This window comes from Myotis myotis, unplaced genomic scaffold (genome assembly GCF_014108235.1).
Source record: "Myotis myotis isolate mMyoMyo1 unplaced genomic scaffold, mMyoMyo1.p scaffold_m19_p_2, whole genome shotgun sequence".
NCBI classification, from domain to species: domain Eukaryota; kingdom Metazoa; phylum Chordata; class Mammalia; order Chiroptera; family Vespertilionidae; genus Myotis; species Myotis myotis.
In genome coordinates, this window is record NW_023416324.1 from 33,828,110 (window position 1) to 33,843,610 (window position 15,501).

Below are 15,501 nucleotides of genomic sequence, written 5' to 3' on the forward strand. Positions count from 1 at the left end.
CCATAGACTTCTGGTATTAGTGCTACACACTGCATACCCCTATTCATTATTCTACCTCCCTTGTTTAATCTATCATTAAGATTCAGTGACCCTACACTAAATTTAAAGCAGATCCTTCCTTCCTCCCATGCCTAAATTCACATACTTTTCTAGTTGGGGATGCCCTCAAGTATTAACAACTCTACGGGGTTTCTCTAATCTCAGCTCTGAACTATGTCATGCTATAGAACCAAGAAATTGCAGTTTTACATCTCTAACTATGGAGGCTTCCATAAAAAAGGACCATATAATTTACTTAATAAGATAAAGGGGGGAAAAATCACCATTTAATAAGTATTTTTTTTTCCATTGTAAATGGTAAAAGGCTCATGGAGACATTGTCATCTACTGTGTTGTCTTAAAGGTGACTAATACCTAGAGGGATTACTCCAACTGCATTCATCACAGAGTTTAGAATTTTAAATAATGGGGAAATTTCAGGTGTTGACTATGTTAATAAATTGAAAAAAACAACACAAAAAACAACCCCAACATGATTTAAATATGTAGTGGATAAAACAACCATTATGGGAAAAAGAGATTTCAAGAAGTTAGTAAGATCCTATTTCTAGGCTATATTAACATCATTTTCAAATTACAAACAAAAAAATCTAATGTACAATGTGGCAAATAAAGAGTACAGAATTGTGTATATAGAACTCTCTGTGATGACAGAAATGTTCTATATTTGTGCTCTCCAACAGGGTAGCCATTAGCCCTATGTGGCTACTGAGCACCTAAAACATAGCAAGTATGACTAAGGAACATAATTTTTAACTATTTAATTTTAATTAAATTGCTACATGTGGCTAGTAACTACCCTAGTGGACAGTGAATTAAGATTACTTAAAGTGGAGAATACAAAGCAACATAAAAACATACCACTGCTAAAACTAAATACTTACATGCTTCATCTCAGAGAGTTAATGAAATAAAAAACACTTCTGCCTTCTTACAAAAAGCAGATCATCTCTTTTCCAGTAGATCATTAACCCCCATCCCAATCGTTGCCAAAGAAATGCTACTCACTGTTCACTTAAGTGGCTAAGTCTTCCTCCATAGATTTGGAACATGTATTAGTTCAAATACACTAAATAATCATAAATCTCAAATTACTGTCAGGTACAAATTAATATAGTTTATACTAATAGCTAACTCAAAGGGATATTTCAGAGGTTCTGATCAAAGATATCCTATCTTCAAACAAGTTGGGTGTTGTATGTTTTTGCTCAAATGAATAGACATTGTCATGCATTCCAAAATAAATGGCAAATGCATTTGATCATAGTTTTTGTTATGTTTCACTGCATTTTGCCAGCACTAAATAAATTTGAGGGTGCCTATTTTTTGAAAATTGTGACAGCTGGCAATCGCATCCTATGAAAGCCAGTTGTTTCAGAGATCAGTCTCTGACATCCAAACATTACCACTCCTTCACGATGTATACTGAAAAAAATGATGGGAATAGCTGTTGCTAAAGTAGAGCTAGACCTTAATCACCTTGTACATGTTAAAGTTAACCTTGAAACCTTCTGTACTTGTGTATGTTTGTGGTTCTTTCATTTATCCATTCAACATATATTTGGTGAGGATATCCTAAGTTCGAGACTCTCTGATAAGTCACTGAGAGCAGCTTTCTCGAATCCAAATGTCTAGGGCAGCCAGATAGGTAAGCACACATGAGTGAATATGATGGGTAAATGGCATTCCATCTTAGTTTTTAAGGAAGCAATATTTGGGTATAAGAGACTATGGCAATATACACTTTTTGAAAGAGGACTTAACAGAAAGCCCAGAGACATATGAAAACATGCTCAAAGTCACTAACCATCCAAGAGATGCAAATCAAAACAACAATGAGGTACCATCTCACACCTGTCAGAATGGCTATCATCAACAAATCAATAAACAAGTGCTGGAAAGTATGTGGAGAAAAAGGAACCCTCTTGCACTGCTGGTGGGAATGCAGACTGGTGCTGGCGAGGATGTGGAGAAAAAGGAACCCTCCTACACCAGTCGTCGGCAAACCATGGCTCGTGAGCCACATGTGGCTCTTTGGCCCCTTGAGTGTGGCTCTTCCACAAAATACCACGTCTGGGCGCGCATGTACAGTGCGACTGAAACTTCGTGGCCCATGCGTAGAAGTCGGTTATCGGCCTGGGCGAGTCTATTTTGAAGAAGTGGCGTTAGAAGAAATGGGGGGTGTCAGTCGGTTGGGCGACAGGAGAGGAGGCACAAGCGGGCCGCGGGATACGCAGGGTGGGGGGGAGGCGTGCGCGATTCATGCACAAGTTGAGTGAGCCAGTCATTCAGCAGTCTCATTGTGCATTGGTTAGTGCTAGTCGCGTCCGTTTTTAGCAAAGGCCAGCTTAGGAGTACCCTAATTAAGTTAATAACAATGTACCTACCTATATAGTTTAAATTTAAAAAATTTGGCTCTCAAAAGAAATTTCAATCGTACTGTTGATATTTGGCTCTGTTGACTAATGAGTTTGCCGACCACTGTCCTACACTGCTGGTGGGAATGCAGACTGGTGTAGCCACTGTGGAAGACAGTATGGAGTTTCCTCAGGAAGCTGGGAATGGAACTCCCATTTGACCCAGTAATACCACTTCTAGTACTATATCCCAAGAAACCAGAAACAGCAATCAGAAAGGATATATGCACCCCTATGTCCAGAGCAGCACAATTTACAACAGCTGAGATTTGGAAACAACATAAGTGCCCATCAGCAGATGAGTGGATTAAAAACCTGTGGTACATCTACAAAATGGAATACTATGCTGCTACAAAAAAGAAGGAACTTTTACCACTTGCAACAGCATGGATGGAACTGGAGAGCATTATGCTAAGTGAAATAAGCCAGTAGGAGAAAGATAAATATCATATGATCTCACTCATATGTGGGATACAATGATCAACATAATTTGATGAACAAGAATAGATCCAGAGACAAATGGTCAGGGAGTGGGGAGAGGTTAGAGAGCAACCAAAGGACTTGTATGCATGCATATTAGCATAACCAAGGGACACAGACACTGGGGTGGTGGGGGCTTGCCTGGGGTGGGAATAACTGGGGGGGCGGTGTCAATTGGGGAAAAAGGAAACATATGTAAAACTTTAGACAATAAATAAAAATAAAAAAATAAAGAAGAGAGAGAGACAATGGCAAACCGGAGAGCATGCCTCATCCAAGAAGGCAGCTGCTACTCCAGAAAAGCTGATTGTTGCTATGAAAAATCTGGGGTTTGGTGTTGCCAGAATTTTCTGATTCTTTAAGAGAAGCCAGAAACCAGGAATCCTGTTTTGGTTTGTATTTTTTTTTTAAACAAGAAGTTTATTTAAACAACAAGACACTTGAGTTGAAGGGAAAACTATCTAGGATTCATTTTTTTAGAGTAATTTATCCCTACTTAAAGACAGATTGCCCTACACGTAACAGCTACGTACAAAAAAGTTATAAAATTGTCCTTGGTTTTACAATGATAAATGAAAAACATTAAAATTCTCCAATCAAACAAGGTATGCAAGAATTTTTATGTTATTCTTTTTTTGTTAAACAGTGAGAGCAAAATAACTTACTGGAATATAAAGATAAGGGCTGGATGAGCATGCCACGAATGGAGAAAGGGGGTGTTTTCACAGAACCAGTATTTTTTCCCCATCCCATCTCCATTTGATGTAGATCAAAACATACCATTGGCCATTTAGTTAAAAAAAAATTGCAAATGCTTGTGCACATACATCGGTTACTTTATATACAATAAAAGAATGAGGAAGGGGAAAATCAAAGAATAGAGAAAACTATACTGTAGTAGTCAGATGTGTTGAAACCAAATTGCAGTTTTCTAATTGAGAATGTCTTCTTGGTCTGGAGGAACAGAGTTCTGGAGTAAAGTAGCAGGTTCACTTTTTAGTAGACCCCTCCTGTCTGCTGCTGGAACACATCAATTGTATCTTCATCCTCCATTTCCAACTGTGCAGGTGTGTCTGTTTCATTGATTGGCTGCCCGTCAAATCGGAATCTGATCTGCCTCATTGACAAACCCTGTCGTTCCCAATAGGCTTTCATTAGTTTACTAAGTGGTGTATGCCTCTTAATCTTAAACTGCACCACATAACCATCCTGCCCTGCCACCTTCAAATTAATATGATCGTTGCTCTCAGTCATGACTCCTTCCTTGGGCTTTTCGTTGGCCATGGCGAGCGCCGGAGTCTCCTCAGCTGCCACTTCACAAAAGAGGTACCAGGTCCACAGCAAACGAGCACACAAGCAGCACCAGGAGCCTTGGTTTGTATTTTAAATGGGAAGCCTCCTAACTTTTAAATATTGACAGCCAGTTCAAATTTAAGACATTGTAGGACCAAAACGGGTAGCCAAACAAAAGCCTTACAGTTGCCAGTTGCAACCTCTGCAAGAGACATACAAAGATAGACACAATATCCTTGTCTTCAGGGTAGTCACAGCCCTGTGAAGGTTGCAACCAGAAACAAATATTCATGGTATGATGTGATTATTATTATGATAAAGTTATCAGTAAAGTTTTAGGAAGGCACAGAGAAGAGACAAATATAACAGCTGCAACTACCGTTTATTGAATGCCAGGGCACTGACCTAAGTACTTTGAATATGTGACTACATTTCATGCACATACTAAGACTGTAGGTACAAAAATGGCTTTATTATGTGGTAGAACTGGTTTTCAACCCTACTTTTCTTTTTTCCAAATTCACAGATCTTGCCCTAGCCGGTTTGGCTCTGTGGATAGAGTCGGCTTGCAGACCGAAGGGCCCTGGGTTCGATTCCAATCAAGGGCACATATCTCAGTGGCAGGTTTCTCCCTGGCCTGGCCCTGTTCAGGGCTCGTGTAGGAAGCAACCAATTGATGTGTTTCTCTCACATCAATGTTTCTCTCTGTCTTTCCCTCTCTCTAAAAAGCAATGGAAAAAATATCCTTGGGTGAGGATTAAAAAATAAATTCACAAATCTATGGTTTCCGCCCCCTACCATATCATACTATTACTCATTGCTCCAAATAAAAGTCTTAGTTTCTGAAGGTGAATCTATGAACATTTAAGCATGAAACGAATTCCTTTTGCGTTCAACTTATTTAAGAAAAAAAGAGAATATTTTAGATAGTCTTTTAATGTCATTAATCACTCATTAATTATCTTCCAGAGATATTTATAAGGCACATGTTTAAGATGTAATCTTTAGACATTAACAGTTGAGCTGTAGTAGTATATTTTTGCATCATGAAATTTTAAAAAAATCTTTATTGTTGAAAGTATTACAGATGTCATGCCCCCTCCCCCATGAGCACCTCCACCGTGCTCCTGCCCACTCCCCAGCCTTCCCAGCGCTATAGTCTGTGCCCGTGGGTTATGCATATAAGTTTTTTGGTTAATCTCTTCCCGTGCCCCCGCTTCCTTCTGAGATACACCAGTCCCTTGCATTTTTCAATGCTTCTGGATCTGTTTTGTTTATGTTTATTTTGTTCATTTGATTACACACATAAGTTAGATCATGTGATACTTGCCTTTCTATGACTGGCTTATTTTGCTTAGTATAATGCTCTCCAGGTCCCTCCATGCTGTCTCAAAAGGTAAGAGATCCTTCCTTTTTACAGCTGCATAGTATTCCATGTGTAAATGTACAACAGTTTTTATATTCAATCATCTTCTGATGGCACTTGAGCTGTTTCCAGATCTTAGCTGTTGTAAATTCTGCTGCTATGAATATATTGGTACATACATTCTTTCTGATTGGTGTTTCAGACTTCTTAGGATATATTCATAGAAGTGGGATCACTGGGTCAAATGGTAGTTCCATTTTTAACTTTTTAAGAAAATTCCACAGTTTTCCATAGTGGTTGCACCAGTCTGCATTCCCACCAGCAGTGTACTAGGGTTCCTTTTTCCCACTTCCTTGCCAACATTTGCTGTTTGTTGATTTATTGATGGTAGCCATTCTGGCAGGTATGAGGTGATACCTCATTGTGGTTTTAATTTGCATCTCTCAGATAATTACTGACTTCAAGCATTTTTCATGTCTCTTGGCCTTTTGTATGTCCTTTTTGGAGACTTGGCCATTTAGGTCCTCTGCCCATTTTTTAATTGGGCTGTTTGTCTTCCTTTTGTTGAGCTGTATGAGTACTTTATGTACTTTGGAAATTAACTCCTTATCAGATGTATCATTGGTAAATACGTTCTTCCATGAAATGGGTTCCCTTTTATTTGATGCTCGTTTCTTTTGTTGTGCATAAGCTTTTTAGTTTGATGTAGTCACATTTGTTTATTTTTTTCCTTTGATCTCCTGCCCTAGGCAATGTATCTCTGAAAAATCTGCTACACTGATATTTTGCAGCCTATATTGTCTTCTACAACTTTTATGGTTTTATGACTTATATTTAAGTCTTTTATCTATTTTGAGTTTATTTTTGTGTATGTTGTTAGTTGGTAATTTAGTTTCATTTTTTTGCATGTATCTGTCCAATTTTCCCCAACACCATTTATTGAAGAGACGTCTTTACTCCATTGTATGCTCTTGCTTCCATTCTCAAATATTAATTGAACATGATACCTTGGGTTGATTTCTAAGTTCTCTGCTCTGATCCATTGATCTATAGGCCTGTTCTTGTGCCAGTACCAGGCTATTTTGACTGCAGAGGCTTTATAGTATAACCTAATATCCACTATTGTGATCCCTCCAACTTTGTTCTTTGTTCTCAAAATTGCTGCAACTATTCAGGGTCTCTTTTAGTTCCATATGAATTTTTGGAGTACTTGTTCTAAACCTGTGAAATATACCATTGGTATTTTAACAGGGATTGCATCGAATCTACAGATTGCTTTGGGTAATATGGACATTTTAACAATGTGAATTCTACCAATCCATAAACATAGAATAGTTTATTCTTCCACTGTTTATATCTTCTTCTCTTTTTTCAACATCCTGTAGTTTTCTGAGTACAGGTCTTTTATCTCCTTGGTTAAGTTTATTCCCAAGTGTCATAATTATTTTTGTTGCAAAGGTAAATGGGACTGTTCTTTTAGTTTCTCTTTCTGAGAGTTCATTATTGGTGTATAAAAATGCCATTGACTTCTGGGTGTTCATTTTGTATCCTGCTACATTGCTGAATTGGTTTATTAAATCTAGTAGTTTTCTGTTGGTCTTTAGTGTTTTCTACATACAATATCATGTCATCTGCAAATAATGAGTCTTACTTCCTCCTTTCAAATTTGGGTGCCTTTTATGTTTTCTTCTAGTCTGATCGCTATGGCTAAGACTTCCAGTACTATCTAGCCTATCTAATAAAAGAGAAAGATGCAAATTGACCGTGGCCCTGAACGCTTCCCATTGGCTAATCAGGGAGATATGCAAATTAACTGTCAACCAAGATGGCGGCCAGCAGCCAGGCACCTGAAGCAAACAGGAGGCTTGCTTGCTCCAGTGACGGAGGAAACCAAGGTTCGCCGCCCGCTGCTGCCGGCCTCTGAGCTGCAACTCTAAGAAACATTGTTGCAAATATAGAAGGTAAACGTTCCCCAGAAACCTGCTTTCAGCCAGCCGGGCTTCAGCCAGCAGGATCGCAACAGTGTTACAATTATAGAACCCAAACAAACCCAGATCCCTGCTTTCAGCAGCGGAGGTCTGCAGCGGAGGTCTCATAGCTGGAGCCGAGCCTCAGAGCTAAAACCGGCTCTCAGCTCCAGTGACAGCCATAGAAGGTAAATAAATCCCAGAATAAAAAAAGAAAAAAGAAAAAAAGGAGAGGTTGGGAGCCTCAGTTGCCCGCCAACCTGAAAACAGCCATCATCCCCTCACCCAGACTGGCCAGGCACCCCAGTGGGGACCCCCACCCTGAAGCAACAAGATGGCGGCTAATTTGCATACTGAAGGCAGGCAGCAGCGGGAAAGGCTGTCCGCTGTCCGGGACCCGGTTCTGTGACCCAGCCGGGCGGGGGGTAGCGCTTGAGACTGTCCGCGGTCCTGGGACCCGGATCTGTGACCCTTCCCGGCGGGGCGGCAGCTCGCACAGGGGTGGATCGGCCGGGGTTGGGCAGGGCAGGACGCCTGGATTCCGCCAAGCCCCAGTCACTCTGGGCAGGTGAGCAGTGCAGAGAGCCTCTGGACAGGGGAGGCAGGCCGGCGGAGGGCGGCCTGTACTCCCCACATGGCAGTGGTGACAGCTGTGAGCGCGCCAAGCGGAGCCTGCAGGCTGAGCTGAAGTAGCGCCTGCAGGCCATCAGCGCCCAGGAGTGGCTGCGCAAGATCTGCCTCCTGGCCCAGAAGGTGCAGGATCGCAGGGACAGCCACCATCGCGGGCCAGACTGACGTCCTCCTGGCCACACCATGGGGGTTTGCGGATTTGCAAACCCAGAGGCCTCTGGTGTGCACATCCCCCCTGGCATGTGAACATCCCCCAGCACACTGTCACCCTCCCACGCCTGCAACAGTTGCAAACCAAGGCGTGCACAAGTTCCTCCCGCCTCTCCACTGCACTTCCATCAACCCGGCATGCCTAACACCCCCACAGGATGTGCACACATCCCCTCTGATGCGCTTACATCCTTTGGAGAGTGTCTGGGTGTTCTGGGTGCTGAGAGTGGGCGCCTGTGAGATGACAGTGAGAGGGCGGAGTGGTGATGCCCTGTTCCCACGGAGGCCAGTGCAGCTATGAGATCACCTCTGGGTGGTTAATGCAGGTGCTGAGGCAGGAGCAGGTGCAGACAGACACACCTGGTGGGTGCGGGCGGTCCTCGCTGAGGTGCCTTCAGTCAGTGTTCAAGATCAAGAACCCAGAGGTGGAGAGGAATTCCGTCCTCTCAGTGAAACAGTGGGATAGTCGGGGCGACTGTAGAGAAGGAATGTGCACTTTGGGTGCCAGCACCCATGAGTGAAGGCTGCCCTGACTGAGCCTCGCTTGCTTGGGGCCTAGCACACTCTTGCCAGGCAGCGGGTGACAGGACGTGCTTTTCTGAATTGATGAGAGAAAACGTTGATTCTCCTGCTGCCCTCGAAGGTGGAAAGTGAAGTGTGGAGACATGTGGGGAGTGAGCGAGGTTCCCTGTCTGGGGGTTCCAAATCTGCTGTTGGTTTCTTTCACCGCTGACTAGAGATATAGAGGGTGTCCCCCCAAAATGTATACACACTTTGAATACCTACTAATTCCAATGGTTTTAAGCATAAGAAAGAAACAACAATGGAGCTGTTATTTGTTAAAAGTGTGGGCACAAACAGGTAGTTGGACATTCCCTGAGGGGTCTCAGATTGGAGAGGGTGAAGGCCAGACTGAGGGGCCCCTTTCCTTCCCCCCCACCCCAATTTCGTGCACCGGGCTACTAGTATATATATATAAAGAGCCAGGGTCCCTAACGACCAAAGGCGCAACCAAACACCAGAAGTCAGTGCTAGGTTGCCAGGGTGACCCAGCACTGACTGCAGCCAGTGCCAATGCAGCGAGCTAGCAATGACTGCTGAGGGGGCTGCGAATCAGGCCCAGAGAGAGGCCTGCAGAGAGAGAGGGAGGCAGGGTCTGATCCACAGCCTCTGTGGCAGCTGTTGATCAGCTGTTGCCTCTTTCTCTCCAGTCTTCCCCAGCAGTCCTGCCTCTGTTTCTCTCCGGGCCTCCACTTGGGCTGCTAATCAGCCCTGCCTCTTTGACCAGGCCCAGAGATAGGCCTGGAGACGCTGACTGGCATAGAAACTGACCAATCAGAATGTAATGTGAGTGAAGTAGTACCAAGAGCCAATGGCTGCCTAGGAGCCGGAGCTTTTGATGCTGACTGGCATCAGAGCCGACCAATCAGAACCTAATCTGGGTGAACTGCGAAGGCAGAACCTAAGGTGGGGCTGAGGAGGGGTTTTAGGCCAACATTGTTTGGTGTAAGGTGTAAGAAAGCGGTTCAAGTTTTTAATGACTGCCTTGGCAGTATAGTGCATATGGCTGGCTATCAGTCCAGATATAGGGATTATGTGTTTTTGTCTGCCAAGAGCATCTCCTCCTGCTAAAAAAGCCCCCTCCCCCCATTTAAGCAATCCTATCCTATATAATCTATCTATACTAATAAAAGGGTAATATACTAATTAGGCCGGGTCGACCGGCCATCTTCCAGACATCCGACTTCCTTCAGACAAAGCCATGGTGGTGGGGGGCCGAGGAAGAGGCTGTTAGGGGCGATCAGGCCGGCAGTGGAGGGCAGTTGGGAGCAACCAGGCTAGCAGGGGAGGGCCAGTGGGGGAGAGATCAGGCCAGCAAGGGAGGACAGTTGGGGGTGAGATCAGGCCAGCAGGGGAGGGCAGTTGGGGGCGACCAGGCCAGCAGAGGAGGGCACTTGGGGGCAAGATCAGGCCGACAGGGGAGGGCAGTTGGGAGTGAGAACAGGCTGGCAGGAGAGGGCAGTTGGGGGCAATTGGGCTGGCAGAGGAGCAGTTAGGTGTCGATCAGGCTGGCAGGGGAGTGGTTAGGGGGTGATCAGGGTGGCAGGCAGAAGCGGTTAGGGGCAATCAGGCAGGCAGGCAGGCGAGCCGTTGGGAGCAAGCAGTCCCAGATTGTGTGACTGCTAAACCGGCAGTTGGACATCCCCCAAGGGGTCCCAGATTGGAGAGGTTGCAGGCTGGGCTGAGGGCCACCCCACCTCCCCAGTGCACGAATTTCATGCACTGGGCCTCTAGTGTTGTATAAGAGTGGTGAGAGCAGACATCCCTGTCTTGTTCCTGTTCTTAGAGGGAATTATTTCAGTTTTTGCCCATTGAGTATGATGTTTGCTATAGGTTTATCATATACAGTCTTTATCATGTTGAAGTATGATCCTTCTATTTCCACTTTGCTGAGAGTTTTTATCAAAAATTGGTGTTGGGTTTTGCCAATTGCTTTTTTTTTTTCATTTATTGATATAATCATGCAGTTTTTGTCTTTCAATTTGTTTATGTGATGTATCACATTTATTGATTTGCAAATGTTGTACCAGCCTTGCATACCAAGACTAAATCCCACCTGGTCATGGTGTATGATCTCTTTAATATGTTGTTGGATCCAATTTGCTAATAATTTTAGCATTTATATTCAACTGAGATACTGGCCTGCAATTCTCTTTCTTTATAGTGTCTTTATATGGTTTTGGGAGTAGGATAATGCTGGCCTCATAAAAAGAGCTTGGATTTCTTGGATGGTTTTCTCTTGGATTTCTTAGAATAGTTTAGGATGATAGGTATTAGTTCTTCTTTGAATGTTTGGTATACTCCCCTGTGAAGCCATCAGGACCAGGGCTTTTGTTTGCTGGCTGTTTTTTTTTTATTACTGCTTCAATTTCATCAGGTGTTATTGTCCTATTCAGGTTTTCTGATTCTTCCTGATTTAGTTTTGGAAGATTGTATTTTTCTAGGAATTTGCCCATTTTATCCAGGTTGTCCAGCTTATTGGTATATAGTTGTTCATAGTATTTTCTTACAATCCTTTGCATTTCTGTGATGTTAGTTGTTATCTCACCTCTTTTCTTTCTAATTTTATTTATTTGGGTCCTTTCTCTTTGTTTCTTGATGAATCTGGCTAATGGTTCATCAATCTTGCTTATCTTTTCGAAGAACCAGCTCTTGGACTCATTGATCTTTTTTCTTCTTTTTTTCAGTCTCTATGTCACTTAACACCCTGGAAGATACTTATAAGGCACATGTTCTAGATGTGATTTTTAGAAATTAACACTTGAGCTGTAGTACATCTTTGCATCATGAAGTTTTATTAAAACTCTTAAGCACTCTCTCCCCCCTTCCATCCCCTTTTTCTTCTCTCCCTCTAAGAATAAAAAAAAAAAAATACCTGCTAATATCCTAGTGAATTAAAGATTACATGTACTCAATATGCAATAAAATAATTAATTTAACTAACTTATTTAGCAGACATTCAAATAACCATACATTATTCTAAGCACTTTATAGATATTAACTATTTTCATAAATTTTCCTTTTTTAGCCATTTTATTCAGGTATGATTGAAATTAAAAAAAAAACTACATATTTATTGTATACAACTTGATAATTTGGAGATAAGCAAAAGTCTGTGAAACCATCCTTATAATCTATGCCACAAATATACCTATCACTTCCAAAAGTTTCCTCTGCCCACCCTCTTTATAGATCTTTATTATTACTATCATTTTATGTAAGAGCATTTAACATAAGATCTACCCTCTTAGCAAAATTTTAAGTATACAATATAGAGTTGTTAACTATATACACTATCTTCACAATAGGACTTATTCATCTTGTATAACTCTAAAATTCTATACCCTTAAACTAATACCTTCCCATTTCCTCCTTCTTCCAATATCTGGCAACAACCATTCTCCTTTCTGCTTCTATGAATTTGACTATTTCAAATTTCTTATTTAAGTGGTAATATATAGTATTTGTCTGTCTATTTCATTTAGCATAATGTCTTACAGGTTGATCCATTTTGTTACAATTGGAGGGAATTATTTCCTTTTTAAGGCTGAATAATATTACTAGGTGTACCAGTTAATAATGTGGATTTTGTAATCAAAGAAAACACAATAATTTCAAGAGAAACATTAAAAGTGTTTTATTCAAAGTAATGTCCATCGCTAGCTACACATTTCCCCCATCTTTCAGGTAATTTGTGATACCGTCCCAATAGAACTTTTCTTGTTTTGAGGCAAACCAGAGACCCAATTTTCCACTTCTTTATACATACTGAAGTGCTGCTCAGAAAGTGCGTGTGGCATCGATCGTAACAACTGGTAATCTGAAGGAGTAAGGTCTGGTGAATACAGTGGGTGGGTTAATACTTCCCAGGCAAGATGTTTTAATGTGTCTTTAACTGGTTTTGAAGTGTGTGATGGTGCGTTATCATGAAGCAAAATTACTTTGCTGTGTCTTCTGGAACATTCTGGTAGTTTTACGATTAAGGTGTGGTTCAAATTGTTTATTTGTTGTCGGTAGTGATCAGTAGTAATGGTTTCACCTGGTTTTAGAAGCTCATAATACACCACACCTTCCTGATCCCACCAAATGCTGAGCAGTGTCTTCTTTCCAAAGCCATCTGGACTTGCAGTCGATGTTGATGGTTGACCTGGATCAACCCATGATTTTGTGCATTTGGGATTCTCAAAATAAATCCACTTTTCATCGCCAGTCACAATTCAATGCAAAAAAGACTTTCTTTCGTGCTGTTGAAGCAACATTTTACTGATGACTTTTCGGTTTTCCATTTGTCTTTCGTTCAGTTGATGTGGCACCCATTTTCCTTCCTTTAAAATCTTTCCTATTGCTTGTAAACAATCGGGAATTGTTTGCTGAGCAACGTTTAATCTTTCTGCAAGTAGTTTTTGAGTTTGACATGCGTCTTTATCCAATAGTGCTTTTAATTGTTGGTCTTCAAACTTTTTCAGTTGACCTGGACAATCTTTGTCTTTCGCATCGAAATCATCACCTTTAAAGTGTTTAAACCACTGTTCACAAGTATCTTGAGATGGAGCATGTTCACCATAAGCTTCCCGAAGTATACAATAACTTTCAGCAACACTTTTCTTCAAAATAAAGTAATGAATTAAAACTTCCCGCAAATGCTTTTTTTGGCATGAAATTCGACATTTTTAAGTGTAAAAATATCTATGATGTTAACACCTTCAGAAAATTTGATATATGAAGTTTTGAAGCTTGCTGTCAATACAACAAAATAGCAAACATATCAAATCGCATATGTATCAACATATGTGTAACTACATCTATTAAAGAAAAAAAAATCCTTATTATTAACCGGTACACCTGGTACATTGTATGTCTAAGTCACATTTTTCTTCATTCATCTGTAAATGAGGTATCTGAGGCATAGAGAGTATATATACCTTAACAAAGGTCACAATAATAAGCGCTGAAGCTGTATTCTGATCTAGGCAGTCTGGCTCAAGAGTTTTAGTCCAGTTGTGAGATATATATAGCAATAAATTGCACACTACAGCATACACTGGACCTTTGAAAAAATAACAATGTGAATCAAGTATTTCAGTGTTGTTATAGTTCAATCATTACTATATGCACATAAACTGGTTTGGAAATATTAATATTTGGATAATATTATTAAGATATACAGAGAAAAATCTTTAACTTCACTAACAAAATAACATTCACACCATTCAAATGGGAAACAAAAAATATTGACATAATCCATTGTTGGTAATAATACCATGTAACATGCATGCTCACATATTGCTGGTGGGTGAAGAAGGAGGTAAAGCTTTTTGAGGGGGGCAATTTGCCAAATACCTATCAAAATACAATTAACATAACCTTCAACCCTTAGAATATATATCAAAGGGCAGGTTCATTAGTGTCTGAGCAACTCAGTCATTCTATTTCTAAGTAGCTATCCCAGAGAAATCCACACAATTCACAAAGAAGAACTGTCATACGTTATCTTTTAGACTTCTGAGTTCCTCAGTCATTTACAATAGAAAAATTATTCATGTACTTTTAAAAAAAATCCTCACCAAAGGAGATGCTTAGAGAAAGAGAGATTGTTTTCCATACGTGCCCCAACTGAGATTCAAACCTGCAACCTATGCATGTTCCTTGACCCAGAATTAAAGCAGCAACCCTTTGGTGCATAGGACAACGCTCAACCAACTGAGCCACTCTGGCCAGGTTCATGTACTTTTTAGTAATTAAAAAAAAATTACTAACAATATAATGGGAAAATAATTATATTTTTCAATGTCAATCTGAATGTATAAGATAATTTCTTCATTTTATTTCATATTACTAAGTTTAGAAAAGTATAAATTGTGAACAACTCTAGACCACCCACGTAAACTACAAAAGGAAAATAAGTAATTTCTATATTTTGGGTAATCTAAGACTATTTGATATAGCCACTACCTATTCAAAATTAACACTTGATCTCAGGCCCTTCCCCTGCTCCATGCAGCTTTAACGCACCCCCTCCCCTTCACTCTTTAAGATACCTCACAATACAAAATCTAAAAACTGCATTAGGCATTTCTCCAAAATCTCTTAAGTCCAAATAGCATTAGCCTCATAGGCAAGTATACAGGGACTGAATAACAAGCAACTGTACATTACTGAAACCACAGTGTCATCTTTTTAAAAAAATTTTTAATTGTATTTTTATCGATTTCAGAGAGGAAGGAAAAGGGAGAGATAGAAATACCAATGATGAGAGAGAATCATTGATTGGCTGCCTCCTGCAAGCCCCCCACTGGAGATCGAGCCCATAACCCAGGCATGTGCCCCTGACCGGAATCAAACCTGGAACCTTTCAGTTCGCAGGCCGATACTCTCTCTATCCACTGAGCCAAACCGGCTAGGGCAGGGGTGGGCAAACTTTTTGACTCGAGGGCCACAATGGGTTCTTAAACTGGACCGGAGGGCCGGAACAAAAGCATGGATGGAGTGTTTGTGTGAACTAATATAAATTCAAAGT

At 41.1% G+C, this 15,501-nt stretch overlaps 2 protein-coding genes across 9 annotated transcripts in view; both read right to left on the reverse strand.

Annotated features, from left to right (window-relative positions):
* The window catches only part of FAF1 (Fas associated factor 1), a 372,784-nt gene that overhangs the window by 189,792 nt on the left and 167,491 nt on the right, over positions 1-15,501 (reverse strand). The gene's annotated exons all lie outside the window — the stretch shown is intronic.
* LOC118676118 (small ubiquitin-related modifier 2-like) lies at positions 3,403-4,256 on the reverse strand. The gene has a single exon (XM_036349483.1). The coding sequence runs from the start codon at positions 4,239-4,241 to the stop codon at positions 3,954-3,956; it is 288 nt and encodes a 95-aa protein (XP_036205376.1). The 5' UTR covers positions 4,242-4,256; the 3' UTR covers positions 3,403-3,953.